At 47.9% G+C, this 21426-nt stretch overlaps 1 protein-coding gene across 1 annotated transcript in view; it reads right to left on the reverse strand.

Moving 5' to 3' along the window:
- Window positions 1-21426, reverse strand: part of LOC129819110 (transcription factor 4-like) — a 242236-nt gene that overhangs the window by 189039 nt on the left and 31771 nt on the right. The window contains exons 2-3 of the mRNA XM_055875679.1: window positions 6873-7002; window positions 3110-3159 (exon numbers count right to left, since the gene is read on the reverse strand). Coding sequence (XP_055731654.1) covers window positions 3110-3159; window positions 6873-6981 — 159 coding nt within the window. The 5' untranslated portion in view covers window positions 6982-7002. The remainder of the gene's footprint in view (window positions 1-3109; window positions 3160-6872; window positions 7003-21426) is intronic.

Consider the following 21426-nt stretch of genomic DNA (forward strand, 5'->3'; position numbering starts at 1 on the left):
CAAAATGACAAATGACACTTTCTCCATCTTGTGAAACAAAGAAAGAAAGAAAGAAAGAAAGAAAGAAAGAAAGAACGCATTACACTGTGTCAATAACTGATAAAACGTCTACTGTCTCTAAAACACCAAGAAGCAAACTAAATATAGAACCAGCAACCATATAGATTATATTAAATTACAAGAGGGGCTATGCCACCATTCTATGGAGAGGACAAGCTGCACCCAATGTAAACTAGCAATCCATTGATATATTACCACATTATTCCAAGGTTTCTCTCTAATGACAGCGCAATTGTTCTTTAAGTAAATAAACTTTACTAACAAACACATTTTGGGCATATAATAATAGAAAGAGAATGATCCATTCAAGAGACGATTTATTATTTTTATTTTTTACATTTTTTTTTGATCAGTGTAGGTACCAACGAGGGTCAAGTGAAGACCACTGAGACGACATACAATAGTTTTTGGCCACTGATGAAAAAGGCGGATGCTTAAAAACATAGGTCATCGCTCTTTATTCCGGTGTTTTTTGTTGTTGTTGTAATGACGGACACTACAGAAAGTAGATTTGAAGAGAAAGGACGAATATTAGCAGGTGCATCTGGAGTCAACACTACAGCTACGTTACCAGGCTAATGAACAACAACACAAACGTCAACAACAACACAAACGACATAGCCTATACATAGCTTCTGCAGCTTTTATATAACAATAGACCTGAAAAACGTCCTGGCGGGAGACCAGGGAAAGCCTGTTCAATTCATGTACTATCCATCAGACATTGTGCAGTAAAAGAAGAAAAATACAAATGTTTTGTTTTATATGTCTTGAATAAAGAAATATCTGTCTATTTTAATTATACAAATTTACCTATGTAAGAAATACATGTATTTTCTAAAATAACAATCAACAAAATCTGTATAAATGATATATGATAGATATGATAACAATCTAAATATATTATAATAAATGATACAATACCTTAGTAGATATGTCAAATTGAGATCCATTGATTGACAATCAAAATGAGTACATTATTTATTATAAATTATAAATATTTTATATAATTTGAGCACAAGGTTTGTTACCAGTGGCTTTACGGGGAGAACCGTTTTTGGACTCGGCATTCCTGGCCTCTACACCTAGGTCTAAATATGTTTAAGAATTTATAATGATTTAATATTTAATATGCAAGCTTACTAACACAGAGGTACTATTATTGATTGAATACACTTCCCTGTTGAAAATAAATAGTATTTGATTGTAATGTTATATATCCACACCAGCAAATGTCGGATTAAATCAAAGGTCTTGGTAATCTTTGTTGAACAAAAATGACATGCACCGAAACCCAGCTGTGCCCTTCAGAACAAGACTAGTGGGGGAATGCATTTGTTACCGAAACAAAAAAAAAGCATTGCACAAATAGACAAAGTGACATTTCAGGAAAAATAGAAAAGTTATGTCAGAAAGAAAGACACAAACTGACACAAAACTTGAGAGTAAAAACTGAGTAGGAGCTTTATGGTCCACAGGCCTTGAAAATGCCAAAATGCATGAAAAAGCGTCTTTCAGCGAGGCTGTCATGCTGGCCAAGTCAAGGCATTCTCAGGCCAAAGCCCCCACAACCACAACATTACGTACAGCAGCAAAAATATAAACCGTAAAATCTGCTTTCGGTTGGCAACGAGACAGAAAGAAAACCTGTGGTGACTACTTCAACCTGGTGGCAACAAAACAGGCTTCAGATCTCAGTACATTCAAACGGCCGAGATTTTGCCTTTCTCTATTCTACTGTGAACCCGACTAAGAAAGCAGCGACCTAATATGTTTATCTAGATAGTGGAATAAACATCCCTTATAACATCACTTGAGGCATAACAAAAGATTAACAACATTGGATTTCGCCAAAAGCTTCTTTGGGAAGGATTTTTTTCTCCCCTTGTTACTTTTCACCCCCAGTGAGGGAAACCAGGACAATACAACCCAAACTGTAATGCTGTGATCTCCCAGTCTCCCACAGAGCTTAGAGACTATAGCAAAGGCCTTCTTATGACAAGCCATATATTTATAGCATCATTAACTTCTATTTAAGTAGGTATAAGCCTTAAACAATAGCCATCTCAATGTCCATCTTCATGTCCTCTCCTGGACCGTACGCAAAATAAGAACAAGCCGTTTCTACAAAGTCACATTTTTTTTTCAAAAGGTATATCAGTGGTGTGTATTTCTTTCAGAGGAGTATTTTAATTCAGCGCAAGAAACCATGCCGCTAGGGAATTCTAATACAATTGATTATATATTTAATGTATAACGCAAAATATAGTCTATGTAATATACAGTGTGGTCTGAAATTATTGACACCCTTGATAAAGATGAGCAATAATGATTGTATAAAATAAATAAAATACTGAGCTATATTGTATACACACAAAAAAAAATATCATTATAATATTTTATACTAATACAATTGCTCAAAGAAAGGTAGGGGTCAAAATTATTCACAAAATACAAGATTTGTATAAATTAAGTAGTCAAAAGTGTAGTATTTGGCCCCATATTCCAAGAACGCAATGACTACATAGAGCTTGTGACTCTACAAACTTGTTGGATGCATTTGTTGTTAGTTTTGGTTGTGTTTCAGATTATTTCGTGTCCAATAGAAATGAATGGTAAATAATGTATTGTGTCAATTTGGAGTCACTTTAATTGTAAATAAGAATAGAACATGTTTTCTACATTCATGCGAATGCTACCATGATTATGGATAGTCCTGAATTAATTTCTCACTCCTACCTTTCTGAAAAGAATACATGGTTACTTGTCAAATAAAATCTCTTTCTCTGAGCAATTGTATTAGTATAAAAAAATATAATTTCCCTTAATTTTTTTTGCATATAATATTGCTCAGTTTTTTGAATTATATATTTTATATATCATTATTGCTGATCTTGATCAATGGTGTCAATAATTTTGGACAAACACTGTATATTAATAAAATTAATGATCAGAAAAATAGAGAATCTCATAGGAATATAAATGTATGTAGAATTATTGCAAGCCACAGTTCAACACAGCATTAAAATGTAAATAAAATTTGACTTACTGAGGAAGGCAAACCGGGGGGAACTTTCCGAACTTTCTTTGTCTGAACCTCTGAAATAAACAAGAATTAAAAACAGTTCAGTGTCACATTGTTATTGATAACCTCCTAATATTGTTAAATTGAACATATCCATTCATATGATCAAGACTAAACAAACTCAATGACTTATCTAACCACTTCACAAAATAATATAGCTTATTGTGCCTGGCTAAATAAAGAAGGAAGCCTTAGCATGACAACAAACAATCAAGTAAACTACAAATATAGCTATCCACAACACAAAACGATTCACTTCATATTGGGGGGTAGGACATTTTGTCAGCCGGTAACTGTCAAGCAAATAACTGCCGGTTTCACGGTAATTGACCGTGAATTAACATAATCACATTTAACATCCCCTGGCTTCCACACACAGCCTACAAGCCACTGATGCAGACCTTAGAAACATCTGCATTTTCATTTAAAAAGTCTAATAAAACCCATTTAATAAAGACTAAACCATCACAATAAATCCATTATTTATTTTAGACAGGTCTAAAGAAACATTATGATATGAAGAAAATGTAGCCTATTACAGAAGAACAGAATAGTCCTCCTTATGTTAGGCCCTGATCTGGCTAAGCCAAATGGCTGTGGGCTACACTAGTTCATTTAACAGACAAGATTTGCTTACAATTCCTGTGGCATTATTTTATAGTAAGAAGAATACAATTGAACGTTGCTGAGTAAAATAGAAAGGATATTGTTCCGAAACGATTTCCGAGGGAGTGTGCACGTGGCTATTCTTTGTTCAGCGTTTAGCATAGTGATAATTTGCTTAATTTAGAGTTATTTATCATTTAGTTATGATACAAACCTTAGGCTATTTGTTTTGATTTGTAATACATACTAAGGCTGCATGATGCGACTTAATGATGATTTGAAAAACGTCTAATGAGAGGCTTGCACTGTGCTCTGTTTCTTACGCAGGCTGCACACACTTCATCAGTCTCTCATTCACAATTTGACAAGCACTAGACAATATTCTCACCCATTAAACTATTTTCAATTTAAACTGGTCTTTACATATATATATATATATATTACATATGTGTGGGAAAAACATGTCATCTGCTTCCTGCACTCGAATAGTGAATGCAGGAAGCAGTTGAGTTCTTAACATGTCAGGTAAACTACACCGGTTTGAAAGCGGATTCATGTGCTTCATTTTAAGAGTTGAGACATAAATATAGCATTACAAAAGAGCTGTGATCCTCTTTAAAATAGTGGCCCAGTCAAAAAGCAATTGCACAATGAGTGCGCTTATAAGAACACGTTTCACTAGGGGTCCTAGGCCTATAGGCCATGCTTAGAGTTATTTGGCCACTTTAAAGCTCAGTCACACCGGTAGATTTGTCAAACGTTTTCCTGCCGACAGTACTTAGCACCTCTGAACAGAGTGTAGTCAGTTAATCTCTTTTTGTTTTTTTGTTCACACAGCAAAGACCTTGGACGACGTCAGCCGCTCAGCCTTGTTAAAAGACTCCAAACCAGAGGGTGGCAGTAGCGTTGTTTGGCAATACCTATCTATGCCTATTGCTTATGGTCTAGATTCCAAGCTATCTGTGCTAATGTTGATATTTTGTAGAATGCCCTTGTTGATACTAGCCAGGTGGACACAACTACCTAGCAAGATGATGAAGAAACTATTGAATTCCCTTTCCATAATCCCATACTGCCAGTGCCAGCCCATTGCCAAATGTTTAGCAAGCATATTCACTAGCTAGCACAAAATATCTAGAGCTAGCTAAGGACGCTGCACTAACATCGGCAGCTAACACAGGCAACTGTTTAATGGAAACTAGCTAATCAATTGTGATGTCATTATAATGTCAATACTAGCTACAGTAGTTAGCTAGCTTGGAGGAGGTATTTAGTGTTGTGTGCATTGGGTCTGTGTACTTGACTACCTACCATCCCATAGCCTACATTGCATATGAAGTGTGACTGGCTCTTGCTGATGCATGCAACCCAGCAGACTATTCTCCATTTAATCTTGTCTTTACATATACTAAATAATATATGTGTGAAAGTTTTGATTTAGAATGGGCCATTATCATGCACCTGTCGTAACAGGGGAAAGGGGGAAAAAAATACTTAATTTGTATGCACTTGAATAGCGAATGGAGGACGCTTTTCCCGCGGTTCATTTTCATGCCGCCCAGGTAGGCTACTCCAGTTGTAAAGCGAAGCAATGTGCTTAATATTAGGAAAAGCTGAGAAATAAATTGAGATCCTCCTCTTTTTAATAGAGGCCATCACAACTCTGTTTTTCTCACGCAATTGCATATTCTATAGAAATGTAGCGCAACATAGGTTTATAGGAACACGCATTTCATTCCATGCATCAACCAACTATGAGGAGATGTCTCTCGCGGCCCAACAGGTGATCCTATTCCACTCAAACTCTGGATGCCAGGGCTCTCATTAACGGTGTGATTGGATATTTTCCAATGCATTTGCATTGATGTCAGAGTGATTAGAGCGTCAATAGAGCGCTGAGTACCAGGCAGTTAGCGACCGGCAGTTAACAAGTTTGGTAGGCTGCTAATGACCATCAGCAGCATCAGAGCAAAGTTTTGGAGACGCCTAGTTACTGTGACTCAACGGTCACGTGGAATTTCACTGCGGTCATGACTCGTGACTGCCGGTTTGGTGGTAATACGGTCACCATAACGGTCCTAATTGGGGGCTGACACCTCTTAAAGCCGCCACTGCAAGGAATGATATTTATCGTCACTTTATTTATCATTTCCTCTTTCAGGTTTTCCACCCAAACAATGTCACATGGAAGCTTTTGACTTCCCAAGAAGTCTGACTGACTGTGGATACTTAGAATGGATAATATTAATTAAAAAGCAATGTAGATTGAACACACAACTTGTGTGACAGTTCATGATCAATACATTTATTCATTTTTAAACAGCTTTGATATTAAAATAGACTCAGTTCTGAGCAGAGTGGTGTGAGGGTCGGGGGCTGAGAGCCTGGCGGAGTGGTGTGAGGGTCGGGGGCTGAGAGCCTGGCGGAGTGGTGTGAGGGTCGGGAGCTGAGAGCCTGGCAGAGTGGTGTGAGGGTCGGGGGCTGAGAGCCTGGCGGAGTGGTGTGAGGGTCGGGAGCTGAGAGCCTGGCAGAGTGGTGTGAGGGTCGGGATCTGAGAGCCTGGCAGAGTGGTGTGAGGGTCGGGGGCTGAGAGCCTGGCGGAGTGGTGTGAGGGTCGGGAGCTGAGAGCCTGGCAGAGTGGTGTGAGGGTCGGGAGCTAAGAGCCTTGCGGAGTGGTGTGAGGGTCGGGATCTGAGAGCCTGGCAGAGTGGTGTGAGGGTCGGGGGCTGAGAGCCTGGCGGAGTGGTGTGAGGGTCGGGAGCTAAGAGCCTTGCGGAGTGGTGTGAGGGTCGGGGGCTGAGAGCCTGGCAGAGTGGTGTGAGGGTCGGGAGCTGAGAGCCTGGCAGAGTGGTGTGAGGGTCGGGAGCTGAGAGCCTGGCAGAGTGGTGTGAGGGTCGGGAGCTAAGAGCCTTGCGGAGTGGTGTGAGGGTCGGGAGCTGAGAGCCTGGCGGAGTGATGTGAGGGTCGGGAGCTGAGAGCCTGGCGGAGTGGTGTGAGGGTCGGGAGCTGAGAGCCTTGCGGAGTGGTGTGAGGGTCGGGGGCTGAGAGCCTGGCGGAGTGGTGTGAGGGTCGGGAGCTGAGAGCCTGGGGGAGTGGTGTGAGGGTCGGTAGCTGAGCTCACCCATGTTGTCGCTGTGCAGTGGTCTCCGGCGAGGGTTGTTGTTGTAGTGCTGGTAATACTGGGACCCAGGCTTGGTGGGCGACACAGCCCCAGGGCTGCCCATGCCCATTTCTCCTCCCAGGAGACTCGGCTGTAACACACAGGACAGAGAGACGTTAACATACAAGACAGGACAGAGAGACGTTAACTTACAGGACAGGACAGAGAGACGTTAACATACAAGACAGGACAGAGAGACGTTAACATACAGGACAGGACAGAGAGTCGTTAACATACAGGACAGGACAGAGAGACGTTAACAGACAGGACAGGACAGAGAGACGTTAACATACAAGACAGGACAGAGAGACGTTAACATACAGGACAGGACAGAGAGACGTTAACAGACAAGACAGGACAGAGAGACGATAACATACAGGACAGGACAGGACAGAGAGACATTAACATACAAGACAGGACAGAGAGACGTTAACATACAGGACAGGACAGAGAGACGTTAACATACAGGACAGGACAGAGAGACGTTAACATACAAGACAGGACAGGAACACACCAGTCGCTAAGGGTAATGTACCCCTCGCGGTGAACCCCAGCGTGAAGTCAGATTGAGGTGCATGAAGTGAGCGGCTCAGAAAACTACCATCCTCACACACAGTCGTCGACAACAAAATGTAGAGACATGAAGTAACATTTAGAACAAATTAGCACCTTTGGTTTTATGAAGATACACTTCACTGAAGGATTAACAATTCACAGTTAGAATGTTAAAAACAGCACCAGACAGGTGTTCAAATAATAGGCCACTGAAAAATACAAATGATTATAACACAAACTATCCGAAGATCATTTAAATATTCACGAGGTTGTAAAGGAATCAATAAAAATACATTGTCAAGGTTTTAAGTTTCAGCACATGCTGACCTTTCCATACGACTTCAAATCTTGAATCTCAACTTTAATAAATAAAATTAACAAAAAGGTAAATAAAGTTTTAATTTCAATCTTTATTTAATAACTAACTACATCTAGTATATATATTTTTTTATTTTTTTTAAACAAAAGCAGCCAGGTTGTGCCCATATTAGGACGTTGTCAACCAGGAAGCCCAGCGTCAGAGTCCGATACGGAGTAACTAACGTCTGAACTCAACTCCCTGTGAATATAGTCCACTTACCCCACGCAGCCATCATATCTCCTGATTAAACTCTGCTCGACTAACATTGTTCTCCTAATCGAGTTCAATTATTCACCGACAACAAGTGCGTGATGGTTCGTTCATTCTTACGAAAGGAAACAAGAAAGAAAGAAAACTAGCAGAAGATGGACTAGAATGTTCCTGCTGGGCGACGACGAGAGGAGAGCAGTGCACGAGAGATTCTACGAGCACAAGAAAATATTTTTCCACACCAACTTTTAAAGGCTATACTTGTTCAAACTTCCCAGCGACTGAACTAATTAGTGTAAGTTGATCAAGTAGAGAAAGTGTTTGCCCTCATCTGAATTCCAGTCACTGGGGCTCTCACAACAGAGTTAGACATGCTTCACTAGATCTCAATTCACATGCTAAACAGGCTAAATAGGCCAATTACAGGCCTGCTCCTGGGTCCCCCGTTAACTCTGTCTACCACCCAAAGGGTGCCCTATTCTCTATATAGTGCACTAGGATCCATAGGGTTCTGGTCAAAAGTAGTGCACTACATAGGAAATAGGGTTCCATAGGGCTTTGGGTCAAAACTAGTGCACTATATAGGGAATAGGGTACCATTTGGGAGATACCCTGGGAAAATAAGACGAGGGGCCTTCAGACTGCTAAAACAAAAGGGCTCTTGTCTTACATAAAGTAAGTCATCCCACCCACCATTCCCCCACGCTATCACCCCACACCATCACCCCTACACCATCACCCCACGCCATCCCCCCACACCATCACCCCTACACCATCACCCCACACCATCACCCCACGCCATCACCCCTACACCATCACCCCAGGCCATCACCCCTACACCATCACCCCTACACCATCACCCCACACCATCACCCCACACCATCACCCCTACACCATCACCCCACGCCATCCCCCCACACCATCACCCCACACCATCACCCCACACCATCACCCCACGCCATCACCCCTACACCATCACCCCACGCCATCCCCCACACCATCACCCCACGCCATCCCCCCACACCATCACCCCACGCCATCCGAACACACCATCACCCCTACATCATCCCCCCACACCATTACCCCTACATCACCCCCCCAAACCCATCACCCCTACACCATTACCCCACGCCATCACCCCACACCATCACCCCACGCTATCACCCCACGCCATCCCCCCACACCATCACCCCTACACCATCACCCCTACACCATCACCCCACGCCATCACCCCTACGCCATCACCCCACACCATCACCCCTACACCATCACCCCACGCCATCACCCCTACACCATCACCCCACACCATCACCCCACGCCATCACCCCTACATCATCCCCCCACACCATACCCCTACATCATCCCCCCACACCATCACCCTACGACATCACCCCACACCATCACCCCACGCCATCACCCCTACATCATCCCCCCACACCATCACCCCACACAATCACCCCACACCATCACCCCTACACCATCACCCCACGCCATCACCCCACGCCATCACCCCACACCATCACCCCTACACCATCACCCCACGCCATCACCCCTACACCATCACCCCACACCATCACCCCACGCCATCACCCCTACACCATCACCCCACACCATCACCCCACGCCATCACCCCTACACCATTACCCCTACATCATCCCCCCACACCATTACTCCTACATCACCCCCCCAAACCCATCACCCCTACACCATTACCCCACGCCATCACCCCACACCATCACCCCACGCTATCACCCCACGCCATCCCCCCACACCATCACCCCTACACCATCACCCCACGCCATCACCCCTACGCCATCACCCCACACCATCACCCCTACACCATCACCCCACGCCATCACCCCTACACCATCACCCCACACCATCACCCCACGCCATCACCCCTACATCATCCCCCCACACCATCACCCTACGACATCACCCCACGCCATCACCCTTACATCATCCCCCCACACCATCACCCCACACAATCACCCCACACCATCACCCCTACACCATCACCCCACACCATCACCCCCTGCCATCACCCCTACACCATTACCCCTACATCACCCCCCCAACCCATCACCCCTACACCATTACCCCACGCCATCACCCCACACCATCACCCCACGCTATCACCCCACGCCATCCCCCCACACCATCACCCCTACACCATCACCCCTACACCATCACCCCACGCCATCACCCCTACATCATCCCCCCCACACCATCACCCCACGCCATCACCCTACGACATCACCCCACGCCATCCCCCCACACCATCACCCCTACACCATCACCCGTACACCATCACCCCACGCCATCACCCCACGCCATCACCCCACGCCATCACCCCTACACCATCACCCCACGCCATCACCCCACGCCATCACCCCACGCCATCACCCCACACCATCACCCCTACACCATCACCCCACGCCATCACCCCTACACCATCACCCCACACCATCAACCCACGCCATCACCCCTACACCATCACCCCACACCATCACCCCACGCCATCACCCCTACACCATTACCCCTACATCATCCCCCCACACCATTACCCCTACATCACCCCCCCAAACCCATCACCCCTACACCATTACCCCACGCCATCACCCCACACCATCACCCCACGCTATCACCCCACGCCATCCCCCCACACCATCACCCCTACACCATCACCCCACGCCATCACCCCTACGCCATCACCCCACACCATCACCCCTACACCATCACCCCACGCCATCACCCCTACACCATCACCCCACACCATCACCCCACGCCATCACCCCTACATCATCCCCCCACACCATCACCCTACGACATCACCCCACACCATCACCCCACGCCATCACCCCTACATCATCCCCCCACACCATCACCCCACACAATCACCCCACACCATCACCCCTACACCATCACCCCACGCCATCACCCCACGCCATCACCCCACACCATCACCCCTACACCATCACCCCACGCCATCACCCCTACACCATCACCCCACACCATCACCCCACGCCATCACCCCTACACCATCACCCCACGCCATCACCCCTACACCATCACCCCACATCATCACCCCACGCCATCACCCCTACATCATCCCCCCACACCATCACCCTACGACATCACCCCACACCATCACCCCACGCCATCACCCCTACATCATCCCCCCACACCATCACCCCACACAATCACCCCACACCATCACCCCTACACCATCACCCCACACCATCACCCCACGCCATCACCCCTACACCATTACCCCTACATCACCCCCCCAACCCATCACCACAACACCATTACCCCACGCCATCACCCCACACCATCACCCCACGCTATCACCCCACGCCATCCCCCCACACCATCACCCCTACACCATCACCCCTACACCATCACCCCACGCCATCACCCCACGCCATCACCCCTACATCATCCCCCCCACACCATCACCCCATGCCATCACCCTACGACATCACCCCACGCCATCCCCCCACACCATCACCCCTACACCATCACCCCTACACCATCACCCCTACACCATCACCCCACGCCATCACCCCTACACCATCACCCCACGCCATCACCCCACGCCATCACCCCACGCCATCACCCCTACATCATCCCCCCACACCATCACCCCACGCCATCACCCTACGACATCACCCCACACCATCACCCCACGCCATCACCCCACGCCATCACCCCACGCCATCACCCCACACCATCACCCCACGCCATCACCCCTACATCATCCCCCTACATCATCCCCCCACACCATCACCCCACACCATCACCCCACACCATCACCCCACACCAACACCCCACACCATCACCCCACACCATCCCCCCACGCCATCACCCCACGCCATCACACCACACCATCACCCCACACCATCACCCCACGCCATCACACCACACCATCACCCCTACATCATCCCCCCACACCATCACCCCTACACCATCACCATCATCTCCCACTCTCTCCTGTCCTCTCCTCCCTCTCCTCTCCCACTCTCTCCTGTCCTCTCCTCCCTCTCCTCTCCCACTCTCTCCTGTCCTCTCCTCCCTCTCCTCTCCCACTCTCTCATGTCCTCTCCTCCCACTCTCTCATGTCCTCTCCTTCCTCCCCTCTCCTCCCTCTCTCCTCCACTCCTCCCTCTCCTCTCCCACTCTCTCCTGTCCTCTCCTCCCTCCCCCTTTTCTCCCTCTCTCCTCCTCCTCTCGTCCTCTCCTCTACCTCTTCCCCCTCCTCCTCTCCTCCTCTCCTCCTCCTCTCCAAATCTCCTCCTCCTCCTCCTTTCCTCCTCCTCTCCTCTCCTCCTCCTCTCCTCATCTTGCCCGATTTCAGAGATAACGAGCTGTTGTACCCAGCTGGCATCCAGCGCCTGATATTAACTAAGATAAATGGCAAGCACCTGAACGGAGGAGAGAACAGAGAGAGAGAGAAGAGAGAGGAACTCTCCCGTGAAGGATTAAGGCTCCTTGCCTTAGCATTTATAACACAGGTGTAGACATTTATAACACGGGACTATGTATGCATCCCATTTGGCACCCTATCCCCTATGTAGTGCACTACTTTAGACCAGGGGGCCCTATAAAGGGAATAGGGTGCCATTTGAGACTTGAACATGCCTGTTTGAGCACCAAATGACGATTATCAAAAGGAGAGGAGGTCATTGAGAAATAATTTAGAAAAAAAATGGCACCACACAAAAGACAGAAAAAAGAGGCATAAAAAGTATTGAAGCACACCCAAATAAATCATTTGGTAACCTCCAACTCAAGAAAATAATGCCACCAAACAGAAAAAGGTGGTAAATAGTTTGAAGTCAAACACAAATAAACAAAGGTATTTTTTTCTGAAAGCAGTACTATAATCTGGACAGATATTACAACAGTATTACTGGATGGTAGACAGGAGACACAGCGGAGCTCCCCAACGGAGACTAAACCTCACTTTGGCAGTAGAGTAGGAGCATTACCTTAGGGCTTTACAGGAGGACTACCATAGGGCTTTACAGGAGGACTACCATAGGGCTTTACAGGAGGACTGCCATAGGGCTTTACAAGAGGACTGCCATAGGGCTTTACAGGAGGACTACCATAGGGCTTTACAGGAGGACTACCATAGGGCTTTACAGGAGGACTACCATAGGGCTTTACAGGAGGACTGCCATAGGGCTTTACAGGAGGACTACCATAGGGCTTTACAGGAGGACTACCATAGGGCTTTACAGGAGGACTACCATAGGGCTTTACAGGAGGACTGCCATAGGGCTTTACAGGAGGACTACCATAGGGCTTTACAGGAGGAGAATTACCATGGGGCTTTACAGGAGGACTGCCATAGGGCTATACATGATGACTACCATAGGGCTTTACATGATGACTACCATAGGGCTTTACAGGAGGAGAATTACCATGGGGTTTTACAGGAGGAGCATTACCATGGGGCTTTACAGGAGGATCATTACTTTAGGGCTTTACAGGAGGAGCATTACCATAGGGCTTTACAGGAGGAGAATTACCATAGGGCTTTACATGAGGACTACCATAGGGCTTTACAGGATGATCATTACCATAGGGCTTTACATGAGTAGCATTACCATAGGGCTTTACAGGAGGATCATTACCATAGGGCTTTACAGGAGGAGCATTACTTTAGGGCATTACATGAGGAGCATTACCATAGGGCTTTACAGGAGGAGCATTACCATAGGGATTTACAGGAGGAGGATTACATTAGGGCTTTACAGGAGGAGGATTACCATAGGGCTTTACAGGAGGAGTATTACCATAGGGCTTTACAGGAGGAGCATTACCATAGGGCTTTACAGGAGGAGCATTACCTTAGGGGTTTAAAGGAGAAGGATTACATTAGGGCTTTACAGGAGGATAATTACTATAGGACTTTACAGGAGGACTACTTTAGGTCTTTACAGGAGGAAGATTAGGGGTTGGAGTTGTAGTACAGTAGGTGTATCTAGCTGTGTTGTATTAGATGGAACATGACAAGGTGGCCCAGAGGAAGGTGTACTCTGGAGATGGGACATGACAAGGTGGCCCAGAGGAAGATGAACCCTGGAGATGGAACATGACAAGGTGGCCCAGAGGAAGATGAACTCTGGAGATGGGACATGACAAGGTGGCCCAGAGGAAGATGAACCCTGGAGATGGAACATGACAAGGTGGCCCAGAGGAAGATGAACCCTGGAGATGGGACATGACAAGGTGGCCCAGAGGAAGATGAACTCTGGAGATGGGACATGACAAGGTGGCCCAGAGGAAGATGAACTCTGGAGATGGAATATGACAAGGTGGCCCAGAGGAAGGTGTACTCTGGAGATGGGACATGACAAGGTGGCCCAGAGGAACCCAGGTTTTCTAAACCAGTAAATGGCCCCATTCTTCCAAGAGCTCACTGAGTTCGAATGAAGACAAGCACACGCACGCACACACACACACACACACACACACACACACACACACACACACACACACACACACACACACACACACACACACACACACACACACACACACACACACACACACACACACACACACACACACACACACACACACACACACACACACACACACACACACACCACAGCCCAGCTATCCATAGAGAGTAGCCCCCCAGTCCCTAGCTTGATTGACTAACTAAAACCAGCAGTCAGTTACACTGAGTTACTCAGAGCTGACTGATGCTGAAAGAGGTCCTGGTCACAGCCCAGCCTGGCCCTAGACAGCTATCTATAGTTACATTCACATCAACGCCCAGCCTGGCTCTAGACAGCTACGTATAGTTACAGACACATCACAGCCCAGCCCTAGACAGCTACTTATAGTTACAGACACATCACAGTCCAGCCTGGCCCTAGACAGCTACGTATAGTTGAAGACACATCACAGTCCAGCCTGGCCCTAGACAGCTACGTATAGTTACAGACACATCACAGCCCAGCCAGGCCCTAGACAGCTACGTATAGTTACAGACACATCACAGCCCAGCCTGGCCCTAGACAGCTACGTATAGTTACAGACACATCACAGCCCAGCCTGGCCCTAGACAGCTATCTATAGTTACAGACACATCACAGCCCAGCCTGGCCCTAGACAGCTATCTATAGTTACAGACACATCACAGCCCAGCCTGGCTCTAGACAGCTACGTATAGTTACAGACACCTCACAGCCCAGCCCTAGACAGCTACTTATAGTTACAGACACATCACAGTCCAGCCTGGCCCTAGACAGCTACGTATAGTTACAGACACATCACAGTCCAGCCTGGCCCTAGACAGCTACGTATAGTTACAGACACATCACAGCCCAGCCTGGCCCTAGACAGCTACGTATAGTTACAGACACATCACAGCCCAGCCTGGCCCTAGACAGCTACGTATAGTTACAGACACATCACAGCCCAGCCTGGCCCTAGACAGCTACGTATAGTTACAGACACATCACAGCCCAGCCTGGCCCTAGACAGCTATCTATAGTTACAGACACATCACAGCCCAGCCTGGCCCTAGACAGCTACGTATAGTTACAGACACATCAAAGTCCAGCCTGGCCCTAGACAGCTACGTATAGTTACAGACACATCACAGCCCAGCCTGGCCCTAGACAGCTACGTATAGTTACAGACACATCACAGCCCAGCCTGGCCCTAGACAGCTACATATAGTTACAGACACATCACAGCCCAGCCTGGCCCAAGACAGCTACGTATAGTTACAGACACATCACAGCCCAGCCTAGCCCTAGACAGCTACGTATAGTTATATTCACATCACAGCCCAGCCTGGCCCTAGACAGCTACGTATAGTTACAGACACATCACAGCCCAGCCTGGCCCTAGACAGCTACATATAGTTACAGACACATCACAGCCCAGCCTGGCCCTAGACAGCTACGTATAGTTACAGACACATCACAGCCTAGCCTGGCCCTAGACAGCTATCTATAGTTACAGACACATCACAGCCCAGCCTGGCCCTAGACAGCTACGTATAGTTACAGACACATCACAGCCCAGCCTGGCCCTAGACAGCTACGTATAGTTACAGACACATCACAGCCCAGCCTGGCCCTAGACAGCTACATATAGTTACAGACACATCACAGCCCAGCCTGGCCCAAGACAGCTACGTATAGTTACAGACACATCACAGCCCAGCCTGGCCCTAGACAGCTACGTATAGTTATATTCACATCACAGCCCAGCCTGGCCCTAGACAGCTACGTATAGTTACAGACACATCACAGCCCAGCCTGGCCCTAGACAGCTACATATAGTTACAGACACATCACAGCCCAGCCTGGCCCTAGACAGCTACGTATAGTTACAGACACATCACAGCCTAGCCTGGCCCTAGACAGCTATCTATAGTTACAGACACATCACAGCCCAGCCTGGCCCTAGACAGCTACGTGTAGTTACAGACACATCACAGCCCAGCCTGGCCCTAGACAGCTACGTATAGTTACATTCACATCAACGCCCAGCCTGGCCCTAGACAGCTACGTATAGTTACAGACACATGACAGCCCAGCCTGGCCCTAGACAGCTACGTATAGTTACATTCACATCAACGCCCAGCCTGGCCCTAGACAGCTACGTATAGTTACAGACACATCACAGCCCAGCCTGGCCCTAGACAGCTACGTATAGTTATAGATACATCACAGTCCAGCCTGGCCCTAGACAGATACGTATAGTTACATTCACATCAACGCCCAGCCTGGCCCTAGACAGCTACGTATAGTTACAGACACATCACAGCCCAGCCTGGCCCTAGACAGCTACGTATAGTTATAGATACATCACAGTCCAGCCTGGCCCTAGACAGATACGTATAGTTACAGACACATCACAGTCCAGCCTGGCCCTAGACAGCTACGTATAGTTATATTCACATCACAGCCCAGCCTGGCCCTAGACAGCTACGTATAGTTACAGACACATCACAGCCCAGCCTGGCCCTAGACAGCTATCTATAGTTACAGACACATCACAGCCCAGCCTGGCCCTAGACAGCTACGTATAGTTACAGACACATCAAAGTCCAGCCTGGCCCTAGACAGCTACGTATAGTTACAGACACATCACAGCCCAGCCTGGCCCTAGACAGCTACGTATAGTTACAGACACATCACAGCCCAGCCTGGCCCTAGACAGCTACGTATAGTTACAGACACATCACAGCCCAGCCTGGCCCTAGACAGCTACGTATAGTTATAGATACATCACAGTCCAGCCTGGCCCTAGACAGCTACGTATAGTTATATTCACATCACAGCCCAGCCTGGCCCTAGACAGCTACGTATAGTTACAGACACATCACAGCCCAGCCTGGCCCTAGACAGCTACATATAGTTACAGACACATCACAGCCCAGCCTGGCCCTAGAAAGCTACGTATAGTTACAGACACATCACAGTCCAGCCTGGCCCTAGACAGCTACGTATAGTTATATTCACATCACAGCCCAGCCTGGCCCTAGACAGCTACGTATAGTTACAGACACATCACAGCCCAGCCTGGCCCTAGACAGCTATCTATAGTTACAGACACATCACAGCCCAGCCTGGCCCTAGACAGCTACGTATAGTTACAGACACATCAAAGTCCAGCCTGGCCCTAGACAGCTACGTATAGTTACAGACACATCACAGCCCAGCCTGGCCCTAGACAGCTACGTATAGTTACAGACACATCACAGCCCAGCCTGGCCCTAGACAGCTACATATAGTTACAGACACATCACAGCCCAGCCTGGCCCTAGACAGCTACGTATAGTTACAGACACATCACAGCCCAGCCTGGCCCTAGACAGCTACGTATAGTTATATTCACATCACAGCCCAGCCTGGCCCTAGACAGCTACGTATAGTTACAGACACATCACAGCCCAGCCTGGCCCTAGACAGCTACATATAGTTACAGACACATCACAGCCCAGCCTGGCCCTAGAAAGCTACGTATAGTTACAGACACATCACAGCCTAGCCTGGCCCTAGACAGCTATCTATAGTTACAGACACATCACAGCCCAGCCTGGCCCTAGACAGCTACGTATAGTTACAGACACATCACAGCCCAGCCTGGCCCTAGACAGCTACGTATAGTTACATTCACATCAACGCCCAGCCTGGCCCTAGACAGCTACGTATAGTTACAGACACATCACAGCCCAGCCTGGCCCTAGACAGCTACGTATAGTTACAGACACATCACAGCCCAGCCTGGCTCTAGACAGCTACGTATAGTTATATTCACATCACAGCCCAGCCTGGCCCTAGACAGCTACGTATAGTTACAGACACATCACAGCCCAGCCTGGCCCTAGACAGCTACATATAGTTACAGACACATCACAGCCCAGCCTGGCCCTAGACAGCTACGTATAGTTACAGACACATCACAGCCTAGCCTGGCCCTAGACAGCTATCTATAGTTACAGACACATCACAGCCCAGCCTGGCCCTAGACAGCTACGTATAGTTACAGACACATCACAGCCCAGCCTGGCCCTAGACAGCTACGTATAGTTACATTCACATCAACGCCCAGCCTGGCCCTAGACAGCTACGTATAGTTACAGACACATCACAGCCCAGCCTGGCCCTAGACAGCTACGTATAGTTACATTCACATCAACGCCCAGCCTGGCCCTAGACAGCTACGTATAGTTACAGACACATCACAGCCCAGCCTGGCCCTAGACAGCTACGTATAGTTATAGACACATCACAGTCCAGCCTGGCCCTAGACAGATACGTATAGTTACAGACACATCACAGTCCAGCCTGGCCCTAGACAGCTACGTATAGTTATATTCACATCACAGCCAAGCCTGGCCCTAGACAGCTACGTATAGTTACAGACACATCACAGCCCAGCCTGGCCCTAGACATCTATCTATAGTTACAGACACATCACAGCCCAGCCTGGCCCTAGACAGCTATCTATAGTTACAGACACATCACAGCCCAGCCTGGCCCTAGACAGCTACGTATAGTTACAGACACATCACAGCCCAGCCTGGCCCTAGACAGTTACAATGAATAGTTATAGACACATCACAGCCCAGCCTGGCCCTAGACAGCTACGTAAAGTTACAGACACATCACAGCCCAGCCTGGCCCTAGACAGCTACGTATAGTTACAGACACATCACAGCCCAGCCTGGCCCTAGACAGCTACGTATAGTTACAGACACATCATAGCCCAGCCTGGCCCTAGACAGCTACGTATAGTTACAGACACATCACAGCCCAGCCTGGCCCTAGACAGCTACGTATAGTTACAGACACATCATAGCCCAGCCTGGCCCTAGACAGCTACGTATAGTTACAGACACATCACAGCCCAGCCTGGCCCTAGACAGCTACGTATAGTTACAGACACATCACAGTCCAGCCTGGCCCTAGACAGCTACGTATAGTTACAGACACATCACAGCCCAGCCTGGCCCCAGACAGCTACTATGTATAGTAACAGACACATCAGTCCAGCCCAGCCCTAGACAGCTACATATAGTTACAGACACATCACAGCCCAGCCTGGCCCTAGACAGCTATCTATAGTTACAGACACATCACATCCCAACCTGGCCCTAGACAGCTATCTATAGTAACAGACACATCACAGCCCAGCCTGGCTCTAGACAGCTACGTATAGTTACAGACACATCACAGCCCAGCCTGGCCCTAGACAGCTACGTATAGTTACAGACACATCACAGCCCAGCCTGGCCCTAGACAGCTACGTATAGTTACAGACACATCACAGCCTAGCCTGGCCCTAGACAGCTACGTATAGTTACAGACACATCACAGCCCAGCCTGGCCCTAGACAGCTACGTATAGTTACAGACACATCACAGCCCAGCCTGGCCCTAGACAGCTACGTATAGTTACAGACACATCACAGCCCAGCCTGGCCCTAGACAGCTACGTATAGTTACAGACACATCACAGCCCAGCCTGGCCCTAGACAGCTACGTATAGTTACAGACACATCACAGCCCAGCCTGGCCCTAGACAGCTACGTATAGTTACAGACACATCACAGCCCAGCCTGGCCCTAGACAGCTACGTATAGTTACAGACACATCACAGCCCAGCCTGGCCCTAGACAGCTACGTATAGTTACAGACACATCACAGCCTAGCCTGGCCCTAGACAGCTACGTATAGTTACAGACACATCATAGCCCAGCCTGGCTCTAGACAGCTACGTATAGTTACAGACACATCACAGCCTAGCCTGGCCCTAGACAGCTACGTATAGTTACAGACACATCACAGCCTAGCCTGGCCCTAGACAGCTACGTCGTCATTCTATCGTCATTCTATCGCCATTGTATGGTGACCATCAATATCTGTGGCACAGAGGTTGTTGTGTGTTGTGGTCTCAGCTTATTGAAACCCAGTGACTGTTCTCTCTCTCGTTCTATGTCGTTCTCTGTCTCTCTGTCTCTCTCCGTCTCTCTCTCGTCTCTCCATCTCTCTCTCTCTCTCTCTCTCTCTGTCTCTGTCGTTCTCTGTCTCTCTGTCTCTCTCCGTCTCTCTCTCGTCTCTCCGTCTCTCTCTCTCTCTGTCTCTGTCGTTCTCTGTCTCTCTGTCTCTCTCCGTATCTCTCTCTTCTCACCGTCTCTCTCTCTCTCTCTCTGTCTCTGTCGTTCTCTGTCTCTCTCTCTCTCTCTCGTCTCTCTCTCTCTGTCTCTGTCGTTCTCTGTCTCTCTCCGTCTCTCTCTCGTCTCTCCGTCTCTCTCTCTTTGTTCCGCGGTGCAGTGCCGCCATCGCAAGCAGTTCAAAGCGGTTTTCCTTAATTAGCTATCACGCTTCGGTTGATAAATAAATAGAAACCATTTAAGAACGCTTAAAACAGAATCAGACAGTACATTACACCTCGCAATATCTGTCGTCTTCTGGAACCAATTAAACAACAGAGAGAGTTCTACAGCCCTGTACCTCTGTTATCATAATGATCCAACAATACAGCTGGGTTTAGTTAGAGAGTCTGTCAGACTGAACAGGGAGAGCTCAGATACAAACATTACAGGTGTGGAATCACTGAGCTGTCAGGACACTCAGTCACAGGTGTGGAATCACTGAGCTGTCAGGACACTCAGTCACAGGTGTGGAATCACTGAGCTGTCAGGACACTCAGTCACAGGTGTGGAATCACTGATCTGTCAGGACACTCAGTCACAGGTGTGGAATCACTGAGTTGTTAGGACACTCAGTCACAGGTGTGGAATCACTGAGCTGTCAGGACACTCAGTCACAGGTGTGGAATCACTGAGCTGTCAGGACACTCAGTCACAGGTGTGGAATCACTGAGCTGTCAGGACACTCAG

This window comes from Salvelinus fontinalis, chromosome 21 (genome assembly GCF_029448725.1).
Source record: "Salvelinus fontinalis isolate EN_2023a chromosome 21, ASM2944872v1, whole genome shotgun sequence".
NCBI classification, from domain to species: domain Eukaryota; kingdom Metazoa; phylum Chordata; class Actinopteri; order Salmoniformes; family Salmonidae; genus Salvelinus; species Salvelinus fontinalis.